Here is a 19,459-nt window from a genome sequence, read left to right as displayed (position 1 = left end):
TTGGCCGATTCTGGGTCTTTTGTTTGAAACCCTCACTTAGGGTTTTGTTGGAAGAAACACAATATGAGTGGCTTCTTCTCATCTCCATGTTTTTGGGCTTTTTGTTTACGATTAATTTTGGTTCATGAGTATTGCAAATCATGATTGACTCACAATCTCCAAGAATACTCAACATAGAAAAAAAAAAATAGTAACCATTAAACATTTGGGAAAAGGTAAATATGCAATGGAAGCATTTCTTTTTGTCTAGAGCAATAGAAGTATTTTATTAATTGATTTATTAGCTAACAATTCACCTAGTGAATATTCCATAGTTATAATAACATTTTAACGACAACAATGACAATGACAAACTTTGTCTTTGGTACAGATTCCTTTTGCCGTAAATGATGGACAATTAATCATGCAAAATTCTTGGCAAAAGAAACCCCTCCAATCACAATAGTCAGGTTCATCAAACTCACACCTTTTTATTATTTTTGCCTCAAGCATTGGCACATGATTTCCTGCACAAATCAAATTCATACTATAGTTAATTTAATAAACAAGAAATTTGTGAAATATCACCAACAAATAAATAAATCATAACTCATACCAAAAGCAAATGAGAAAATAAGCAAGATAATCAAGAGGTTTTTCATATCTATGATTTTGAGGGAAAAAATTTCAACTTCTAATGGTGATATTTCACTAGTTAGCTGGGTATATATATAATGTGAATCTCTTAAAAATTGTTCAAATGTGTGTGCGTTACTTTTATGCAAAAGTAAGAAAAAGTATAAAAAAAGATGAGTCAAGAAAAACTGATATATTAAATAATTAAGTTAATGAATAAAAACAAAATTAAAATAATGATACATAATGAATAAAAATATTTATATAGATAAATGATGAGGGAAAAAAGCAAAAAGTAAAATAAAATAATGAATGAATATAAAAATTATGATTAAATAAAAAATGTTTAAAAAAAAAAGGTAAATACTTTGCATAAAACCCAATTTCTCAAATAAATAATATAAACAAAGGAAATTTAATAAATATAAAGTCAAAAGAGTAATAAATAATATTTAATTATAATTTTAATACTTTTATTTTAGTTGATTAATGAAGCTAGTCTCACAATTTTAAATTCAAACAATTGTGACTCTTCTCACATTTTTCACTAATATTTATTATGCATTTATTTTAAAATGACATATCATTTATTGAAATGCGATAAATAATTATAATTTTTTTTATAAAATGTAAGATAAAAATATATGTAACACATCAATAAAATATTTTCACATTATCTATTTTCTGATAAAAAATATATAAAAAATAAAAAATGTGTGAATATAAAATAAGGAGAATAGTTCCGATAATGAAGTAAAATATGATATTATATTTTTTAAAATTAATCAAAGTTTTTATTGATTAAAAAATGATATCAAATCTCAACTATTCTATAGACGACGACAATAATAATAATAATAATAATAATAATAATAATAATAAATTTATATAAAAAATGAATGAAACATTTACATAGGATGAATAGATAAAATATTGAATGAGTACAAAAATAATAATAAAATGAAAAAATCTATAAAAAAAAAAAGGAAAAATATTCGGAGAAACCAAATTTTTAGAAAAAAAAATATTTGAAAAAATAAATAACAAAATAAAATTCATAACTATACAATTAAGAATATAATAAATTATATAAAATATATTGAAAAAAAGAGTTATATAGATAGATAGTCTAAATTGTGCAATTTTAATTTTCGTAACTTATTTGACTAGATTTTTTTGTGTAAGCAAGATATAATAAAAAAGAGAACTAAGGGTTCTCAAAACCTGTTATACAAGAGTACGGGATAAAATTCGACAAAAGAAATTACAGACCAATTGAACCTACGATAGAAAAAACAACGGTTCCTTACAAAAATCGTAGAAATTGCAATTGGGATGAGTAATCTCCCCCATGAAAGACCATCTCCACACCAACGCCTTAATAAACCAAATCGTATTAAGAACGCTCCAAGAATCTTTCCGAAAAATAATACTGTTTCTAACAATCCAAATGCTCCACGTTATAGCCAACCAAATACAACTAAGTCTCCCCTCCTTCATTTTCATGTTTTTACAAAAATTGTACCAAAGCATGAAACTCCCCATTGGGTCTTCCTCCGTTACATCCGACATACCAATCCACTCCGCTATATCCCTCCAAATTAACTTAACAACATAACACTTGAAAAAAAGATGTTCCAAAGTTTCGTGAGCGGAATTGCAAAAAGCACACTTAACCGAATCATCCAAAAAAATCATACCTCTAATCTTCAAAAGGTCCTTTGTTGGTAACTTGTTGATTAAAAGTCTCCAACCGAACGCTTTAGTCTTGAACGGAACTTGCATCCTCCACACAAGCTTTAAAGCTTCATCGTGCAAATTGTTCGGACCAAAAGGATGCCAAAAACCAGCATAGAAATTATAACATGATTTAACAGAAAATCCTGCATCATTACCTAACTCCCAAACGACAGAATCTTGCCCCGACTGGCTGCAACTGGCAGCAGCAGTATGCACTTTCAGCTGCTGCAAAATAGTAGCCGAAACAGCCCCGGATAGCAAGGAATTAGCAGCAGCATCCGGCAGCGTCGGCGGGATAGCAAACAGCGACGAAACATCAAGCGGAGCAGAGCTTCCAGCCACTGAATCGGTGATTCCAAAATTCCCCTAATGCCATAAACCATCTCTCCACCCTCCCATACAAGCAACCGAAACATTCTTTAGAAGAGACACCTCATAGAGCGAGGGAAAAGCGTCTTTTAAAGATGAATCAAGAAGCCATTTAGAATGCCAAAAGGAGGTATTAAATCCATTACTAACCTTGAATTTGCAATTGTTGATTATGGCATCCTTTGATGGTTCCTTCCCTAAAGATAAAATATCTTTCCACCATATAGATTGAGAAGAGCTATTCGGAACAAAGTCTCCACCAATGGTAATTTGCAAACAAATGTCACCATACCTAGCACACAAGAGATTGTACCAAATAGAGTCCGATCCTTGAAGGATCCTTCATCTCCATTTGTCGAGGAGAGCAAAATTAAAATCATCAATCTTTTTAACACCTAATCCTCCCTTTTCAATTGGTAAGCAAATATCACTCCACCCCACTCAATGGATCTTTCTTCCCTCCTCCGACCCTCCCCACAAAAAACTACTTTGGAGTTTGGAAATCTCTTTAACAATATTCACCGGTGTCATACCCCAAAATTTGCCCACCGTATTTTTATACTCAAGCTCATTCGAACATCAGAAGCTCAAGATTTGACTAACTGTACACTCTCCTAAACAACAACCCTCAAACTAGGGTTTTGGTCTTTTCAAAGAAAAATCAGGTTCTGACACCTCAAGTGGATCTCGGGGTCTCTCACATATCTTATAATATCCTCATGACAAGTTTCAAGCTTTGATTCCTAAGAATGTTCAGTCAACTGCTCAAACGATCAATAGTCGACCTAAAAGTCAAACCATGATCAAACCACAGTCAAAACTTTTGATTTTTTTGTCAACATCCTCATTATGAAGTATAATTCATCATTTGATCAAGGACTGATCATGATTCATCAAGAAAAGCTCCAAAATCAACAAAACCTAAAGTTTCTAAATTAGGGTTTTCATAGGAGAAAGTCAACTAAACTTTGACCAGCCATAAATTTCACATGGAACATCAGAAATTTTCCATCCAAAGCTCATTTGGAAGGAAATTGAATTCTCTACAACTTTGTGTCTCACATGCCAAGGCCAGAAATGCACCATTTGGGAGATATGAGCCAAAACATTACAGGTCCTTCTAAAGGATCGCAAAAAGTCATTTTTTCTCAAAGACCATAACTCGGACATGGTAGACTCAATTGAGATGAAACCCAAAGAAGCCTTCAGAGGACTCTTTGAGCTTTCCAAAAAGTCCTAGAACATCTTCATGTGACAAATATTGAATGAGTTATGGCTTGCGCAAGTGGGGCGATTTTTGAGAAATGCACATGAAGAACTTTGAGTTTTTTAAACCAATGGGCCTAAGACATGGATTCCAAACACATCCATGGGCTTCATATTCACTCATAAACTAATTATTTTCTTTTTATAGTATTTATTTTATTTATTTGAATTTTAATTCATTTAAATATTAATAAAATACATAAATATGAAATAATTAAATTTTAAATCAAGGTTTTGATTTTACAATCAAATTCAATCATCAAAATACTCCTCATTTAAAGGAAAATTCGTGGTAAACAAGAAGGGAAGAATTGAATCAAGATTCTATGCAAAAATAGAAAAGAATTATATAATTTTTATCAAAATTTCTTTCTCCAAAGTTGCATAAGGATCCAAGCCCAAGGTTTCAACCTAATCCACTCCTCATATATATACAAAAAACCTGCAAGCAAGAGAAAGACCCTAACGAAAATCCTTGCCACATAACAATCTCCAAAACTCGCAAAAACATCAAGAAGAGTGACTTTCGAGTTCTTTCATTACAGCCTTTTTCAAGAGCAAGAAATCATCCAATTATCTTCTCAAGGTGGTATAAAGTAAGGTTGAATCGTTTTTGAAGTCCTTTAACGTGACTAACGTGCGCACCATGTTCATGTTTTCATTCATGCATTCTTAAATTTTGTTTATCATGTTTCGATATATTTCCATTTAATCTAATGCTTTTTATGAGCTTCTGGAATTGTTTGAGACAGTTTAGAACCGGTGGGACGAGGATTTAACACCGGCAAGGAGGACCACCATTGTTAGGGTTCCGATTTGCTTTCCTTCGAACCTCATTATACGAGCGTTTTTAGCCAAAACGGATGTGAAAATCAGACTCAGGATGATCGATTTACGTGACATGGGTACTCTTTGGTTTTTGTTAACGTGTTGCATGAGTTATTTGGTTTTTTTAGATTTTGCTACCAAGAATTACAGAAACCGCAGCCAAATCGCAGCAAGTATGGAGGTAAATTCGTTGCAAATATTGAAGTCTGAAGGTTGAAGATGATGAGATAGGGTTGGGACTTGCTGACTTCACGTGTCACCGCGTGATTCGTTGGTCAACCATTGGAGAACTCTCTCTCCGTTTCCTAGTGGACCGCGCTCAGGTTTGTGGGTCCCGGGTCTGACTTATTCAAACTTTTTCCAATTAGTTTCATGTATTATATTTATTGTATTTGTTTCAATTACCAACAACTAACAAACGCAGTGCAGCTGGCAGAAGTCATCTTAAATTAATATCATAGACCTGGGTTCGAACCAGGCATGAGACCTTATTTTTTCAAACGAATAATTCACTGATTGCATGTCTAATCCTAAGCTGCGCACACGCTGGACCGTCGTTCTCAACCACAGGATCTTCACGAGATCAGATCCTACGCCCCTAGAAGTGCATGACTACCATAGGGTCTCAGGAGCAGCCACACTTGATCACCAGCTAAGCCCTTGTTTCTATTTATTTTATCTTATTTTTATTGTACAATTCTTTTTTACATCCTTCATTTATTTATTTATTTATTATCATATTTTTTGTTTATTTAGACTCATAACATAAAATTACATAATAATTTTATAATTCATTTTTAATCGAAAATCCGACTTTTTACAAATTTATCAATAATTGTCTTTTAAACAATAAAAATTATCATTTTTTGCATGTGCTTTTAATCGATTATTTTTATGGTTTGTTAACCTCGATTTATTTATAAACCCTAGAATCCTCAGGTAGGTGTTATCCACTAACGTTTTTTTTAGCCTTATAAACTCACAATAAGTTTTCTTAAATAAACCTTTTTAGGTTCAGGGTTTGTAAACCTTTTTAGGGTTTGTAGAACATTCATACACTGAAATTCTTCCCTCTTATGCAAATTTTCAGGGCTACCTCAAGATTTTCCGACTACGCGCCGTGGCAATCAAAAAGCTAAGTTCTGATCCCTTTTTTTATTATTTAAATTATTTTACCTTTTTAATTTTTGCCTTATGGCTTAAATTATGATTGGTTTCGTCTGGTAATGAATTCCTCCTACACTCACTGTTCCACTGTCCTTTTTCATTTAATTCTCAGATGATCAGGGTCAGTCGAAGGTTCGAGGAAAATCAAGGCTGAAGACTGCCATTTAATTTTATGTTTTAATTTCCCCCATTCCCGCAGGTGTTTATTGTAATAGCGTAGGGTTTTTATCTTTCCGCCTTTAATTTCCTGTAATTTTAAACTGCGTGGTTAGTAATCTTAGGGAGTGCAAGCCTTTAACAGAAGTAGATAACTAACTATAAGATAAATATCTGAATTAACCACCTGATTGATGCACACACTCACCTTTAGGGTAACCTCTTCTGTTGCCTTGTTGCCTGTTGCCTCTAATTGTAAAAATAGTCAAGTCCCTCGATTCCGAGGATACCTCAAGCAAGGTTGCCTTAAAGAATAAAAATCATCTAGTCCCTCGATGTTGCCTCGGAAGAATAAGATGATTGTCCCATTGCTAAGGTATCCTCGCATGTTGCCTAAAAAGATTAATGACTATTATATCCTTCCCTTAGACTACCTGCCCTCTTTATGGCATGGGACAGTCTTATGGCGAACGATTACTCGATGACCCTTCTACATCCAATTGAAAGACTTCCTGCCCTTTCATGGTATGGATAGATCCTTTCACCCGAAAGACTTAAAGAACAAGAAAGACAACTTAGGGTAGGTAGTTCTTAATTGCTTGCTCTATTCGAATTCAAACTAAAAACTTTTTTCTACTTCTTTTCAAAGAATCTTTTCAAAAGGCTACGCTTATTTACAAGCTAAAGTTCTTCTTCAAAAATCTTTTCAAAACAATTCAAACATTTCAAACAAAGTGAGCTAAGCAATTAAGAGCCCATGGATAACCATGGATGCAAAGGGTGCCTTACACCTTCCCTTTGCATAATTTACCCCCCGAACTCAAAATCTTTCAAAGGTCTTTCCTGTTCTTTTTGCCTTTCCTAATTGGATAAAATAAAAGTCGGTGGCGACTCATGCTTAACCGCGACATTTCGATTATAAAAAGTCAGTTCACCGTATTACAGAACTGGCGACTCTGCTGGGGACACTTTCGATTAAAAGAGGGGTTACCTTAGAGCTAGGATCACTTTAAACTTGTTTGACTTGTTTGCTTTATCTTTAAAGGCTGTTTTGGGTATTCTACTGTGTGAAAGATCCTACACCCGGATCTAGTGTACCTTAGGTATGTGGCATGAGACCAGGAAGGCTGTACGACATGTATCGTTATGGTTGAACTGGTGGCCACCGTTAGTGTGACGCTTTGGTTTGTCCTGATGGCCCTTGAACATGATCGAGGAGACATTTGGCTACCGCGTGGTGTAACAAGCACTAATTCGCCCTTAGAACCTTAGTTGAACTTGACTTTGGCCTATAGGAAGTAGCGAGATAGCTGGCTTTGGATTCCTGACTGAAGCCGGTTGATACTCGATGCTACACTCATTGAGATTGGACTCTAGGGATGCTTTTGGCTGGCCGATCGAGTGCCATGTTGAGACAATGCCCGCGAGAAAGATCAGGGATATGAGCACCATAGAACCCGGTTACTACTCTAGGACAGGTTGAACCAACTTAACTTCAGTGGGGAGGGTATTTACCTACAAACTTCACGCAAGCCTTTAAACCTAAGGACACTTGTGTGACTTGTCTGTGCTTGCTACTAACCCTTTGGTTTTCTTGCAGGTTTTTTTGTGGGACTCACTCAACCTTACTATCTTACGCTTTGCCTGATGCATTGCATAACATCATGACATCATGACATCATAAGCATAACATGATTTAACTAACCCTTTCAAGGATCTTAGGGATTTAGGGCGCACAACTTCAGGTGCTCTTATCAAAGATTGAATTCCTATCAAGGGGCAAGAGGATTTATTTTCCTCTCGCCACATACCTTCCGATTCAGAGACGTTGTACCTATCAAGGGGCAAGAGGATTTATTTTCTTCTAGCCATGTACTTTCAAATTCAGAAGTATCCCGAATCAGAGGCTATGACCCACTGGATATGGTGAGCTTGATTCCCATAGAAGAACATCCAAAAATCAGAGTTCTTCAAACAAAGATGCGACTAAATCATTTTCCAATGTGGCTAACTAAATTTCCTAAAGATCCTTGAAAATATTGCATCTGCATTCATAACATCGCATCACAGGTTTCCACCACAGGTTTCTCACCTCCTCGCTGTTTATTTCAGCATCATGAATCTTGAGCAATCAGTCAAAGACCTTCAAGCTCAGAATGCCCAGTTTCAAGATCTGATCCTGAACTTATCCAAGGGGCAAGACGAGCTGAAAACCCTTCTGACTAAGAAGGAGAAAAAGACCAAGAAGCCCAAAGGAGTGATCAACCTGGGAAGAAGATTCAAGGGTCGTCCCAAGAAGGTTGCAGAAACTGGAATTCCTAAAGATAAGGAAGAGGAAGAGGAAGGAGATGATCTTAGTGTCAAGAACAATCAGGGAAGCCATGTAGGTTCTGATGACCAGGAAGAAGAAGAAGACGAAAATGAGTATCCTCAAGACGAGGATTATGCTGATGAGAAGTATAGACTACTAGAAGAGCGCCTGAGAAGCGTGGAAATTCAGAAGGTACCTGGGCTGGATTTTGAAGAACTAGGACTCGTTCCCAGAGTAGTTATTCCTCCGAAATTCAAAACTCCCGCCTTTGCTAAGTATGATGGAGTCTCTTGTCCCAAGATGCACTTGAGGTCTTATGTAAGAAAGATTCAGCCCCACACTGCTGATAAGAGGCTCTGGATCCATTTCTTTCAAGAGAGTTTATCTGGAACTCAACTCGAATGGTACTATCAACTGGAAAGTACCAACATCCGTACTTGGGAAGATTTGGTTGTTGCTTTCTACCAGCAATACCAATACAATGCTGACCTCACACCAACTCGCATACAACTACAAAGCATGTCTATGGGACCCAAAGAAAGTTTCAAGGAGTATGCTCAAAAATGGAGAGATCTAGCTGGAAGAGTCAAACCCTCATTGACCGACAGAGAATTGGTTGATATGTTTATGAATACACTGACTGGTCCTTTCTACAACCATTTACTTGGAAGCTCCTCGTCTGGTTTCACCGATCTCATACTGACTGGAGAACGTGTTGAAAGTGGTATCCGAAGCGGAAAAATTCAGGTGGCTATTTCTTCTGGTACCGTGAAAAAGCCATACAATCAGAAGAATGAATCCAACACTGTTGGGGCAGTCCTGGTCTCTAGTCAGGCTTCAACACAACAACAACAAAAAGATCAACGCAAGCAACAAGGTGGCCAACGTACTTGGAAATCAAAACCCAAGAGGTCATTTACCCCACTACACATGCCATTGGCTCAAGCTTTGCAACACTTGCTCGATCGGAGTCTGATAACTCTACTGCCTCCATACTCAGCTCCTGCTAATCCCGTCCCTGGGTACAAGCATCTTGCAAGATGTGCTTACCATTCAAATAGTCCTGGTCATGATACAGAAGAGTGTGGGCCTTTGAAACATAAAATTCAAGACTTGATTGAAGAAGGGATCGTTGAATTTGGGCAACCAGAGAAGCCACACAAAGTCTAAAGGATGGCTATTTAGATCATTAATTTACTCGCATTCGCAATCTCTTTCCTGTTTGTTTAAACATTCGTCTTATGTCAGACTCTATTTATTTTATAATAATCATTAATGCATTGCATATGTTTGTCTTGATTTATTTCTCTTCCGGTTTCTATATTAAACTTTGTTTTTAATTGATTTTCTTTATGATATTTAACTCTCGCTAAAGCTGTAAGCCTTTTGAGGGAGGATGACGAAAACGATACCGCAACCTCATACAGTATGCTTTCAAACAGACTATGCTGACGATGTACAAGCATTGTTTCAAATCCTAAATAGTGGAGATATAAGGATGTTAATCCCTCGTCAACCCCTTCGAGCCTAAGAAGTAGAAGTTTTCCTTCTCATACAGATTAAAACCTTTAATCATAACCTGGGGCAGGGTAGTTACTCAGTTAACTCAATTATACCAGGTGCTTTACATAAGTGATGGATTCTCGTGATTCTCAAAAGAAAAAAGAAAACTGTTAAGTCAAAACCTATGAAGGAGACTAATAAAAAAATCGAAATATCCCGCTAACTGTAATCTCAAAATAAACAGTTCAGGCAAAAGTTAGGGATAATAAAGTCAAAAAAGAGGTTACTACAAATCCTCGACAAAAGAAAAATTACAAGAAGGATGACTGCCTTTCCAAATAAACTTTCGATGCTGAAACCATCACCAAATATCAACATTACGACTTCAAGGCCTGCTAGAACTTAAATGCAAAGTTAACTGAGCATAAGACCGAAGAACATCATGAAGAGTGGGATGGGTACAAATAAACTTTGAGCCTTTATCCTTTGTTTCTTAAACCGTGAACCAAGCCACGTTACAACCCTTGAAAGTCCTAACTGAAGCATGGTTAGTTCGAAAGCGTACTGTCACCAAAGGGTATCCTGACTCCTTAAAGTTTACCAAAAATCCTGAGTTGATATCATGTTTTTACAAATATCACTCTCTTACATATTTTGTTTTACTAAAATTGTCTTTAACTCCAAGACAGACATATGCATTGCATTTTAATGAGTGTCATTATAAAACAATTTTGTATACGTAATTTCAAATGTTTGGCATCAGGATGAATCTGCATGGGGCATAATTAATGACTAAAAGTCCTCCCGACAAATAAATTTGCTGAGACGTCTCGTATGCATGACTCGATCAACTAAAAGCTTGTTTACACAAGGGGCATGACATATCCATAGAATCTCTTAAAGGCACTGAAAAACTAGAGAAGTTAATTCATCACTGGGGGCATGTCACATCAGTCACAAATCTCAATGAATGCTATTTAGCTACTAGCATCAGATGACGTCAGTATCTGTCTCTTCTTTAAAATTCTAATTCCAAATTCAAGTATCGAGCATACCAAGCTATTGATTCCAGGGTCAGGTATGCTCTCGCAAGTGTTTTTCAACAGGAAGTACTCAAAGACAAGGGGCAATGAAGAATTGAAAATCTCTGGGAACCTTCCCCACAAAGCAATTTTCATAATATATCCCCACATAGTTAACTTTAAGAAGTTATCTTCAAGCAATCTATTCCCAACAGAAACTTAGTTCCCCAACGGAGTTTATACTTCTGACACTGTCGGTTCTCCGACACAATCTTCTTCTCTAGCATGGTTTATTCAAACTCAAAGTTGCCGCTGAGAAATCGGGTCGGATATTATGCTTATTTCTCTTGTCCCCAGGATACATCAGGATCAAATCACTCAAGTCAATCTCATCCCAAGCGAAGATCAAAAATCCCCAACTGGATATAATCGAACGAAAGACAGGAATTTTCTTGTCATTATCTCTGACAGCATGCAGGGATTTATTTTCTCAATCAGCAGTTGCTATACAAGAAGCATCAATATGATCCCACTATATAGTCCATCCCTGCATCATTCATAAATACATGCATAACATACAGTACTCTCGTTTATTTCGAGAATCTCAATACCTGCATCATGATATTGCATAAAACTAATCTTTCTCTTTTCAGGTCACTTCATAATCAAAAGAACATTATCATCCAAGTACGGTGCAAATACAATCGTATCAACGATTCAATCTCATCCAAGACGAATACTATTCTGATGCTTCACTCTGGCCTTTCTTCAAAGATAATTCAGAAACAATCAAAGAATTTCTCATCCTTTCTAGGAACCTTTCTAGTTTAGTCTTCCCTAAGACGTCTACCAGCCTTTCTAGGAGCCTTTCTAGGTAATCTTTTCTAAGATGATATCATATCCTTTCTAGGAGCCTTTCTAGGTAATCTTTTCTAAGATGATATTATATCCTTTCTAGGAGCCTGTCTAGGTAATCTTTTCTAAGATGATATCATATCCTTTCTAGGAGCCTTTCTAGGTAATCTTTTCTAAGATGATATTATATCCTTTCTAGGAGCCTGTCTAGGTAATCTTTTCTAAGATGATATTATATCCTTTCTAGGAGCCTTTCTAGGCAGTCTTGTTTAAGACATATCATATCCTTTGTAGGAGCCTTTCTAGGTAGTCTTGTTTAAGACATATCACTTCCTTTCTAGGAGCCTTTCTAGGTAGTCGCGTGTAAGACGTTTTGTACCCTTTTTAGGAGCCTTTCTAGGTTAATCTTGTTTAATACATATCTCAACCTATCTAGGTAATCTTCTTCAACATATTTATCCAACATGTTCTAATACATCCACTGCCCTTTCAAGGAGTTTCTCAATTAATCTTCTACAAGACACTTCTTCCCGAGCTTTGTGTAAAGCCTAATCTCTTTTACATCAGTCAATGATCTACCCTTTTCAGGAACCTTTCCAGGTAGTCTTCTGTAAGACATTACTTCATCTCTCCTTCATATACAATCAATGCATATGATCCAGTCTGAAAAACATCTGCTTTTCAAACATCTGATGGCATCTTCAAGCCCATCTCCGACAAGCGCCTTTCAATACTTCAAGCTCGGATGTAGTCTAACATACGACTTATCCTGAATTTCGTATAGATCAGATGGTATCTTTAAGCCTATCTCCTATAAAAGGTCCCTAACTCAGCAAGGGCAAATTTCTTGGGTATTCTATTGTTCAATCCCCTTCTACCTTCAGACTCCGACAGGCACACATGCCAATCTACATCTTCAGGTTTAAGAAAATTGAACAGGGGCAGCTGTCATACCCCAAAATTTGCCCACCGTATTTTTATACTCAAGCTCATTCGAACATCAGAAGCTCAAGATTTGACTAACTGTACACTCTCCTAAACAACAACCCTCAAACTAGGGTTTTGGTCTTTTCAAAGAAAAATCAGGTTCTGACACCTCAAGTGGATCTCGGGGTCTCTCACATATCTTATAATATCCTCATGACAAGTTTCAAGCTTTGATTCCTAAGAATGTTCAGTCAACTGCTCAAACGATCAATAGTCGACCTAAAAGTCAAACCATGATCAAACCACAGTCAAAACTTTTGATTTTTTTGTCAACATCCTCATTATGAAGTATAATTCATCATTTGATCAAGGACTGATCATGATTCATCAAGAAAAGCTCCAAAATCAACAAAACCTAAAGTTTCTAAATTAGGGTTTTCATAGGAGAAAGTCAACTAAACTTTGACCAGCCATAAATTTCACATGGAACATCAGAAATTTTCCATCCAAAGCTCATTTTGAAGGAAATTGAATTCTCTACAACTTTGTGTCTCACATGCCAAGGCCAGAAATGCACCATTTGGGAGATATGAGCCAAAACATTACAGGTCCTTCTAAAGGATCGCAAAAAGTCATTTTTTCTCAAAGACCATAACTCGGACATGGTAGACTCAATTGAGATGAAACCCAAAGAAGACTTCAGAGGACTCTTTGAGCTTTCCAAAAAGTCCTAGAACATCTTCATGTGACAAATATTGAATGAGTTATGGCTTGCGCAAGTGGGGCGATTTTTGAGAAATGCACATGAAGAACTTTGAGTTTTTTAAACCAATGGGCCTAAGACATGGATTCCAAACACATCCATGGGCTTCATATTCACTCATAAACTAATTATTTTCTTTTTATAGCATTTATTTTATTTATTTGAATTTTAATTCATTTAAATATTAATAAAATACATAAATATGAAATAATTAAATTTTAAATCAAGGTTTTGATTTTACAATCAAATTCAATCATCAAAATACTCCTCATTTAAAGGAAAATTCGTGGTAAACAAGAAGGGAAGAATTGAATCAAGATTCTATGCAAAAATAGAAAAGAATTATATAATTTTTATCAAAATTTCTTTCTCCAAAGTTGCATAAGGATCCAAGCCCAAGGTTTCAACCTAATCCACTCCTCATATATATACCAAAAACCTGCAAGCAAGAGAAAGACCCTAACGAAAATCCTTGCCACATAACAATCTCCAAAACTCGCAAAAACATCAAGAAGAGTGACTTTCGAGTTCTTTCATTACAGCCTTTTTCAAGAGCAAGAAATCATCCAATTATCTTCTCAAGGTGGTATAAAGTAAGGTTGAATCGTTTTTGAAGTCCTTTAACGTGACTAACGTGCGCACCATGTTCATGTTTTCATTCATGCATTCTTAAATTTTGTTTATCATGTTTCGATATATTTCCATTTAATCTAATGCTTTCTATGAGCTTCTGGAATTGTTTGAGACAGTTTAGAACCGGTGGGACGAGGATTTAACACCGGCAAGGAGGACCACCATTGTTAGGGTTCCGATTTGCTTTCCTTCGAACCTCATTATACGAGCGTTTTTAGCCAAAACGGATGTGAAAATCAGACTCAGGATGATCGATTTACGTGACATGGGTACTCTTTGGTTTTTGTTAACGTGTTGCATGAGTTATTTGGTTTTTTTAGATTTTGCTACCAAGAATTACAGAAACCGCAGCCAAATCGCAGCAAGTATGGAGGTAAATTCGTAGCAAATATTGAAGTCTGAAGGTTGAAGATGATGAGATAGGGTTGGGACTTGCTGACTTCACGTGTCACCGCGTGATTCGTTGGTCAACCATTGGAGAACTCTCTCTCCGTTTCCTAGTGGACCGCGCTCAGGTTTGTGGGTCCCGGGTCTGACTTATTCAAACTTTTTCCAATTAGTTTCATGTATTATATTTATTGTATTTGTTTCAATTACCAACAACTAACAAACGCAGTGCAGCTGGCAGAAGTCATCTTAAATTAATATCATAGACCTGGGTTCGAACCAGGCATGAGACCTTATTTTTTCAAACGAATAATTCACTGATTGCATGTCTAATCCTAAGCTGCGCACACGCTGGACCGTCGTTCTCAACCACAGGATCTTCACGAGATCAGATCCTACGCCCCTAGAAGTGCATGACTACCATAGGGTCTCAGGAGCAGCCACACTTGATCACCAGCTAAGCCCTTGTTTCTATTTATTTTATCTTATTTTTATTGTACAATTCTTTTTTACATCCTTCATTTATTTATTTATTTATTATCATATTTTTTGTTTATTTAGACTCATAACATAAAATTACATAATAATTTTATAATTCATTTTTAATCGAAAATCCGACTTTTTACAAATTTATCAATAATTGTCTTTTAAACAATAAAAATTATCATTTTTTGCATGTGCTTTTAATCGATTATTTTTATGGTTTGTTAACCTCGATTTATTTATAAACCCTAGAATCCTCAGGTAGGTGTTATCCACTAACGTTTTTTTTTAGCCTTATAAACCTTTTGGGTCACAATAAGTTTTCTTAAATAAACCTTTTTAGGTTCAGGGTTTGTAAACCTTTTTAGGGTTTGTAGAACATTCATACACTGAAATTCTTCCCTCTTATGCAAATTTTCAGGGCTACCTCAAGATTTTCCGACTACGCGCCGTGGCAATCAAAAAGCTAAGTTCTGATCCCTTTTTTTATTATTTAAATTATTTTACCTTTTTAATTTTTGCCTTATGGCTTAAATTATGATTGGTTTCGTCTGGTAATGAATTCCTCCTACACTCACTGTTCCACTGTCCTTTTTCATTTAATTCTCAGATGATCAGGGTCAGTCGAAGGTTCGAGGAAAATCAAGGCTGAAGACTGCCATTTAATTTTATGTTTTAATTTCCCCCATTCCCGCATGTGTTTATTGTAATAGCGTAGGGTTTTTATCTTTCCGCCTTTAATTTCCTGTAATTTTAAACTGCGTGGTTAGTAATCTTAGGGAGTGCAAGCCTTTAACAGAAGTAGATAACTAACTATAAGATAAATATCTGAATTAACCACCTGATTGATGCACACACTCACCTTTAGGGTAACCTCTTCTGTTGCCTTGTTGCCTGTTGCCTCTAATTGTAAAAATAGTCAAGTCCCTCGATTCCGAGGATACCTCAAGCAAGGTTGCCTTAAAGAATAAAAATCATCTAGTCCCTCGATGTTGCCTCGGAAGAATAAGATGATTGTCCCATTGCTAAGGTATCCTCGCATGTTGCCTAAAAAGATTAATGACTATTATATCCTTCCCTTAGACTACCTGCCCTCTTTATGGCATGGGACAGTCTTATGGCGAACGATTACTCGATGACCCTTCTACATCCAATTGAAAGACTTCCTGCCCTTTCATGGTATGGATAGATCCTTTCACCCGAAAGACTTAAAGAACAAGAAAGACAACTTAGGGTAGGTAGTTCTTAATTGCTTGCTCTATTCGAATTCAAACTAAAAACTTTTTTCTACTTCTTTTCAAAGAATCTTTTCAAAAGGCTACGCTTATTTACAAGCTAAAGTTCTTCTTCAAAAATCTTTTCAAAACAATTCAAACATTTCAAACAAAGTGAGCTAAGCAATTAAGAGCCCATGGATAACCATGGATGCAAAGGGTGCCTTACACCTTCCCTTTGCATAATTTACCCCCCCGAACTCAAAATCTTTCAAAGGTCTTTCCTGTTCTTTTTGCCTTTCCTAATTGGATAAAATAAAAGTCGGTGGCGACTCATGCTTAACCGCGACATTTCGATTATAAAAAGTCAGTTCACCGTATTACAACCGGCATCCTAAAAAAGGACATGGTGAAAATGGATAGAGAACAAAGTATAGACTTGATGAGAGTAATCCTCCCTCCAAAGTTGAGAAAACGATTTTTCCAACTCAATAAACGCTTCTTGAGTTTCTCCAAAAGCGGATTCCAAGTCGAAATCCTCCTAGGATTCGAACCAACACGGATACCTAGAAAAGAAAAGACTTTTCCTTCCACCTTACAAGCCAAGAGAGAAGAAGCCGCTTCTAAAAGATTGTTAGTGACATTAATTCCTATCAATTTACTTTTGTGATAGTTTATGCCGAGTCCGGAAACTAATTCGAAAGCCTTCAAAATCGTCTTAATGGCCCACACTTGCTTCCAATTACCTTCCCCAATCAATAAAGTATCATCCGCGAATTGAAGAACGTCGACCTCGCATTTTCCATTAATGTTAAATCCTTCGTAATCTCCTATGGCAATTGCTTTCTTAACTAACGCCGTGAGCCCTTCCGCCACAATGACAAAAAGAAACGGAGAAAGAGGATCTCCTTGTCTCAAACCACGCTCCACCGTAAATTCCTTAGTCGGACTACCGTTGACAAGAACTGACATTCTACTTTGAAAAACTAAAAGTTCCATCCATCTCATCCACGTCTCCCCAAAACCCATTTCCTTTAACAAGAACCTTAGAAAATTCCAATTCACCTTGTCGTAGGCCTTCCCGAAGTCAACTTTAAAAAGAAAACAACTCCTACCTTCCTTATGAGCATAGTCTACCACTTCAGTAGCTATCAAAACACCGGCGAGAAGATGTCTCCCCGGAACAAACGCGCTTTGGTTAGAAGAAATAATGGAATTCAACACACCTTTCAACCTTCCCGCCAATAATTTTGATAAAGCTTTGTACATGCACCCAATAAGACATATGGGTCTATAATCATCCAAGCTAAGCGGACTAGAAGATTTAGGTATCAAAGACAAAAAAGAAGACACCACCGCCTTTGATAAGACCCCACGGAATGAAATCCATTAAAGAACCTAATGAAATCTTCTTTGATGATGTACCATCATTTCTTTATAAAAAGAAAAGAGAAACCGTCCGGGCCCGGACTTTTAGAACCACCACAACCCTATACCGCCTCCTTGATCTCACTTTCCTCAAACGGAGCTTCAAGAAAAGATCTTTCCTCCATGCTAATGCTTCTAAAAGGAATACCTTCCAAAGAAGGCCTATTCCGATCCGTCTCCTCAAATTTACAAGCGAAGTGAGAAAAGACTTCCTCCTTGACCTCATTGACCGATTCTAACAAACCCCTAGAAGAGGTAATGGGGCCTATGTGATTATGCCTTCTCCTTTCTTTCATCGCCTTATGAAAAAAACCGCTATTAGAATCTCCTTCATTGAGCCACGTTAATCTTGACTTTTGGATGAGCATATTCTCTTTGATCCTCAAGTTCAACCAAAACCGACTTGAAGCCTCTTTCCTACCTTTGATAATATTAATCAAATCTCCTTCATCAACCACTTCTAACAAAGAGTCTCTCTTGTTCATCTCCGTCACCTCTTCTTCCACCTCTAAATCAATCCTCTCAAAAATCTCTCTATTCCACCACCTAAGTCTCTCTTTGAGAATACGAAACTTCTCCTTTAGGACAAAATCACTCCTTCCTTCTATAGCTATTTCCTTCCAAGATTTTTCAACAAAAGGAATGAACGACTTGAAAGCGAACCATTCATTGTTGATTTTAAAAGATTTCGGCCCCCAATCTTCGTTATCCTTGACAAGCCAAATAGGACAATGGTCGGAAATATCCCGCGAACAAATCCGTTGACCAACCACACCCCACTTGTTGATAATGGAATCCGCCACGAGAAACCGATCTAATCTACTCATAGAGCGCCCATCCCCACTATACCAAGTAAAGCTTATTTGACTAGATAAGCTCTGTTTGGTAAGATATGTTTTCGAGTTTATAGTTTATGTCTTATGTCTTATAAGCTCATATGATAATTTAGACCCGTTTGATAACGGTGTTTTCATCATGAGCTTATAGCTTATTTTACTAATTTACAACTTATTTTTCGGACGCTATTTTAAATAGCGGTTTAACTTATGTCTTATAGCTTATTATTTTTCTTTCTTTTTTATCCTTATTATTTTAATTAAAATTCATTTTTAACATTTATAATTTATTTTAATTTAAAATAAAATAATTATATATTAAATATCTTTTTATGTCATTTTACATTTATAAGTTAATTGAACCGCTAATTTTACCAAACACTTCAATTAACTTATAAACTATCAGTCTTAATCATCCTCTATAAGTTATAAGCCATCAGCCATCAATTGTAAACTATAAACTATTAGCTCGCTTATCAGTCAACCTCTATTTTTATCAAACAGACTCATATAATTTTTACTAAAAAATTAGTCGATGATTGTAATTTTTTTACCATAGACTTACTCGAAAACATTGTCATAAATAATATAGATCACCTAATTTTAATTTCCATTAAATATTCCTCTAAACATACGTCTTTACTTAAAAATTAATACAATATTTTACTCTTCAGTGGAGATATTCCAACTCTAAACCATCACATACCTCATAAAGGAAACAATCCAACCCCTATGATAGAAAATCTAAATTTTCAAACTTTTAATTTTGTAACTTATTACACTAAACAAACGTCATTAGTAGGAAACTATGCGTTTATTGTACTCTTTGAGTCTAAACACATAGTCGGAAATTTCAACTCTAAAGAACCATATATGTCATAAATAAACATTTCATTTGCGTGTTAGATAATTGAAATTACTTAAATTTGATTCATACAACTTATTCTAAAAAAATA

At 35.9% G+C, this 19,459-nt stretch overlaps 1 protein-coding gene and 1 long non-coding RNA gene across 2 annotated transcripts; both read right to left on the bottom strand.

Moving 5' to 3' along the window:
- Positions 1-257: 257 nt before the first annotated feature.
- LOC131600578 (uncharacterized) lies at positions 258-682 on the bottom strand. Its single transcript, XR_009283205.1, has 2 exons — positions 596-682; positions 258-506 (listed from the first exon to the last, which is right to left on the bottom strand). It is a non-coding gene; the product is annotated as an uncharacterized LOC131600578 (long non-coding RNA).
- A 1,214-nt stretch (positions 683-1,896) lies between these two features.
- On the bottom strand, positions 1,897-18,494 carry LOC131598556 (uncharacterized). The gene is made up of 4 exons (XM_058871143.1): positions 17,736-18,494; positions 16,616-17,598; positions 2,875-3,016; positions 1,897-2,721 (listed from the first exon to the last, which is right to left on the bottom strand). Exons 1-4 carry the CDS (start codon positions 18,492-18,494, stop codon positions 1,897-1,899), a joined length of 2,709 nt encoding a protein of 902 aa, XP_058727126.1.
- Between the last annotated feature and the right edge of the window lie 965 nt (positions 18,495-19,459).

This window comes from Vicia villosa, linkage group LG4 (assembly GCF_029867415.1).
Source record: "Vicia villosa cultivar HV-30 ecotype Madison, WI linkage group LG4, Vvil1.0, whole genome shotgun sequence".
Lineage (NCBI taxonomy): Eukaryota > Viridiplantae > Streptophyta > Magnoliopsida > Fabales > Fabaceae > Vicia > Vicia villosa.
This window is presented reverse-complemented; position numbering and strand designations above follow the sequence as displayed.

Coding starts and splice junctions, on each gene's coding strand:
- LOC131598556 (XM_058871143.1), bottom strand. CDS start 18,494: ATGAGTAGATTAGATCGGTTTCTCGTGGCGGATTCCATTATCAACAAG. Junction 3,017..16,615: donor AGGATGCCGGTTGTAATACG/GTGAACTGACTT, acceptor CTTGTGTGCTAG/GTATGGTGACATTTGTTTGC. Junction 2,722..2,874: donor TCAACAATTGCAAATTCAAG/GTTAGTAATGGA, acceptor TTATGGCATTAG/GGGAATTTTGGAATCACCGA.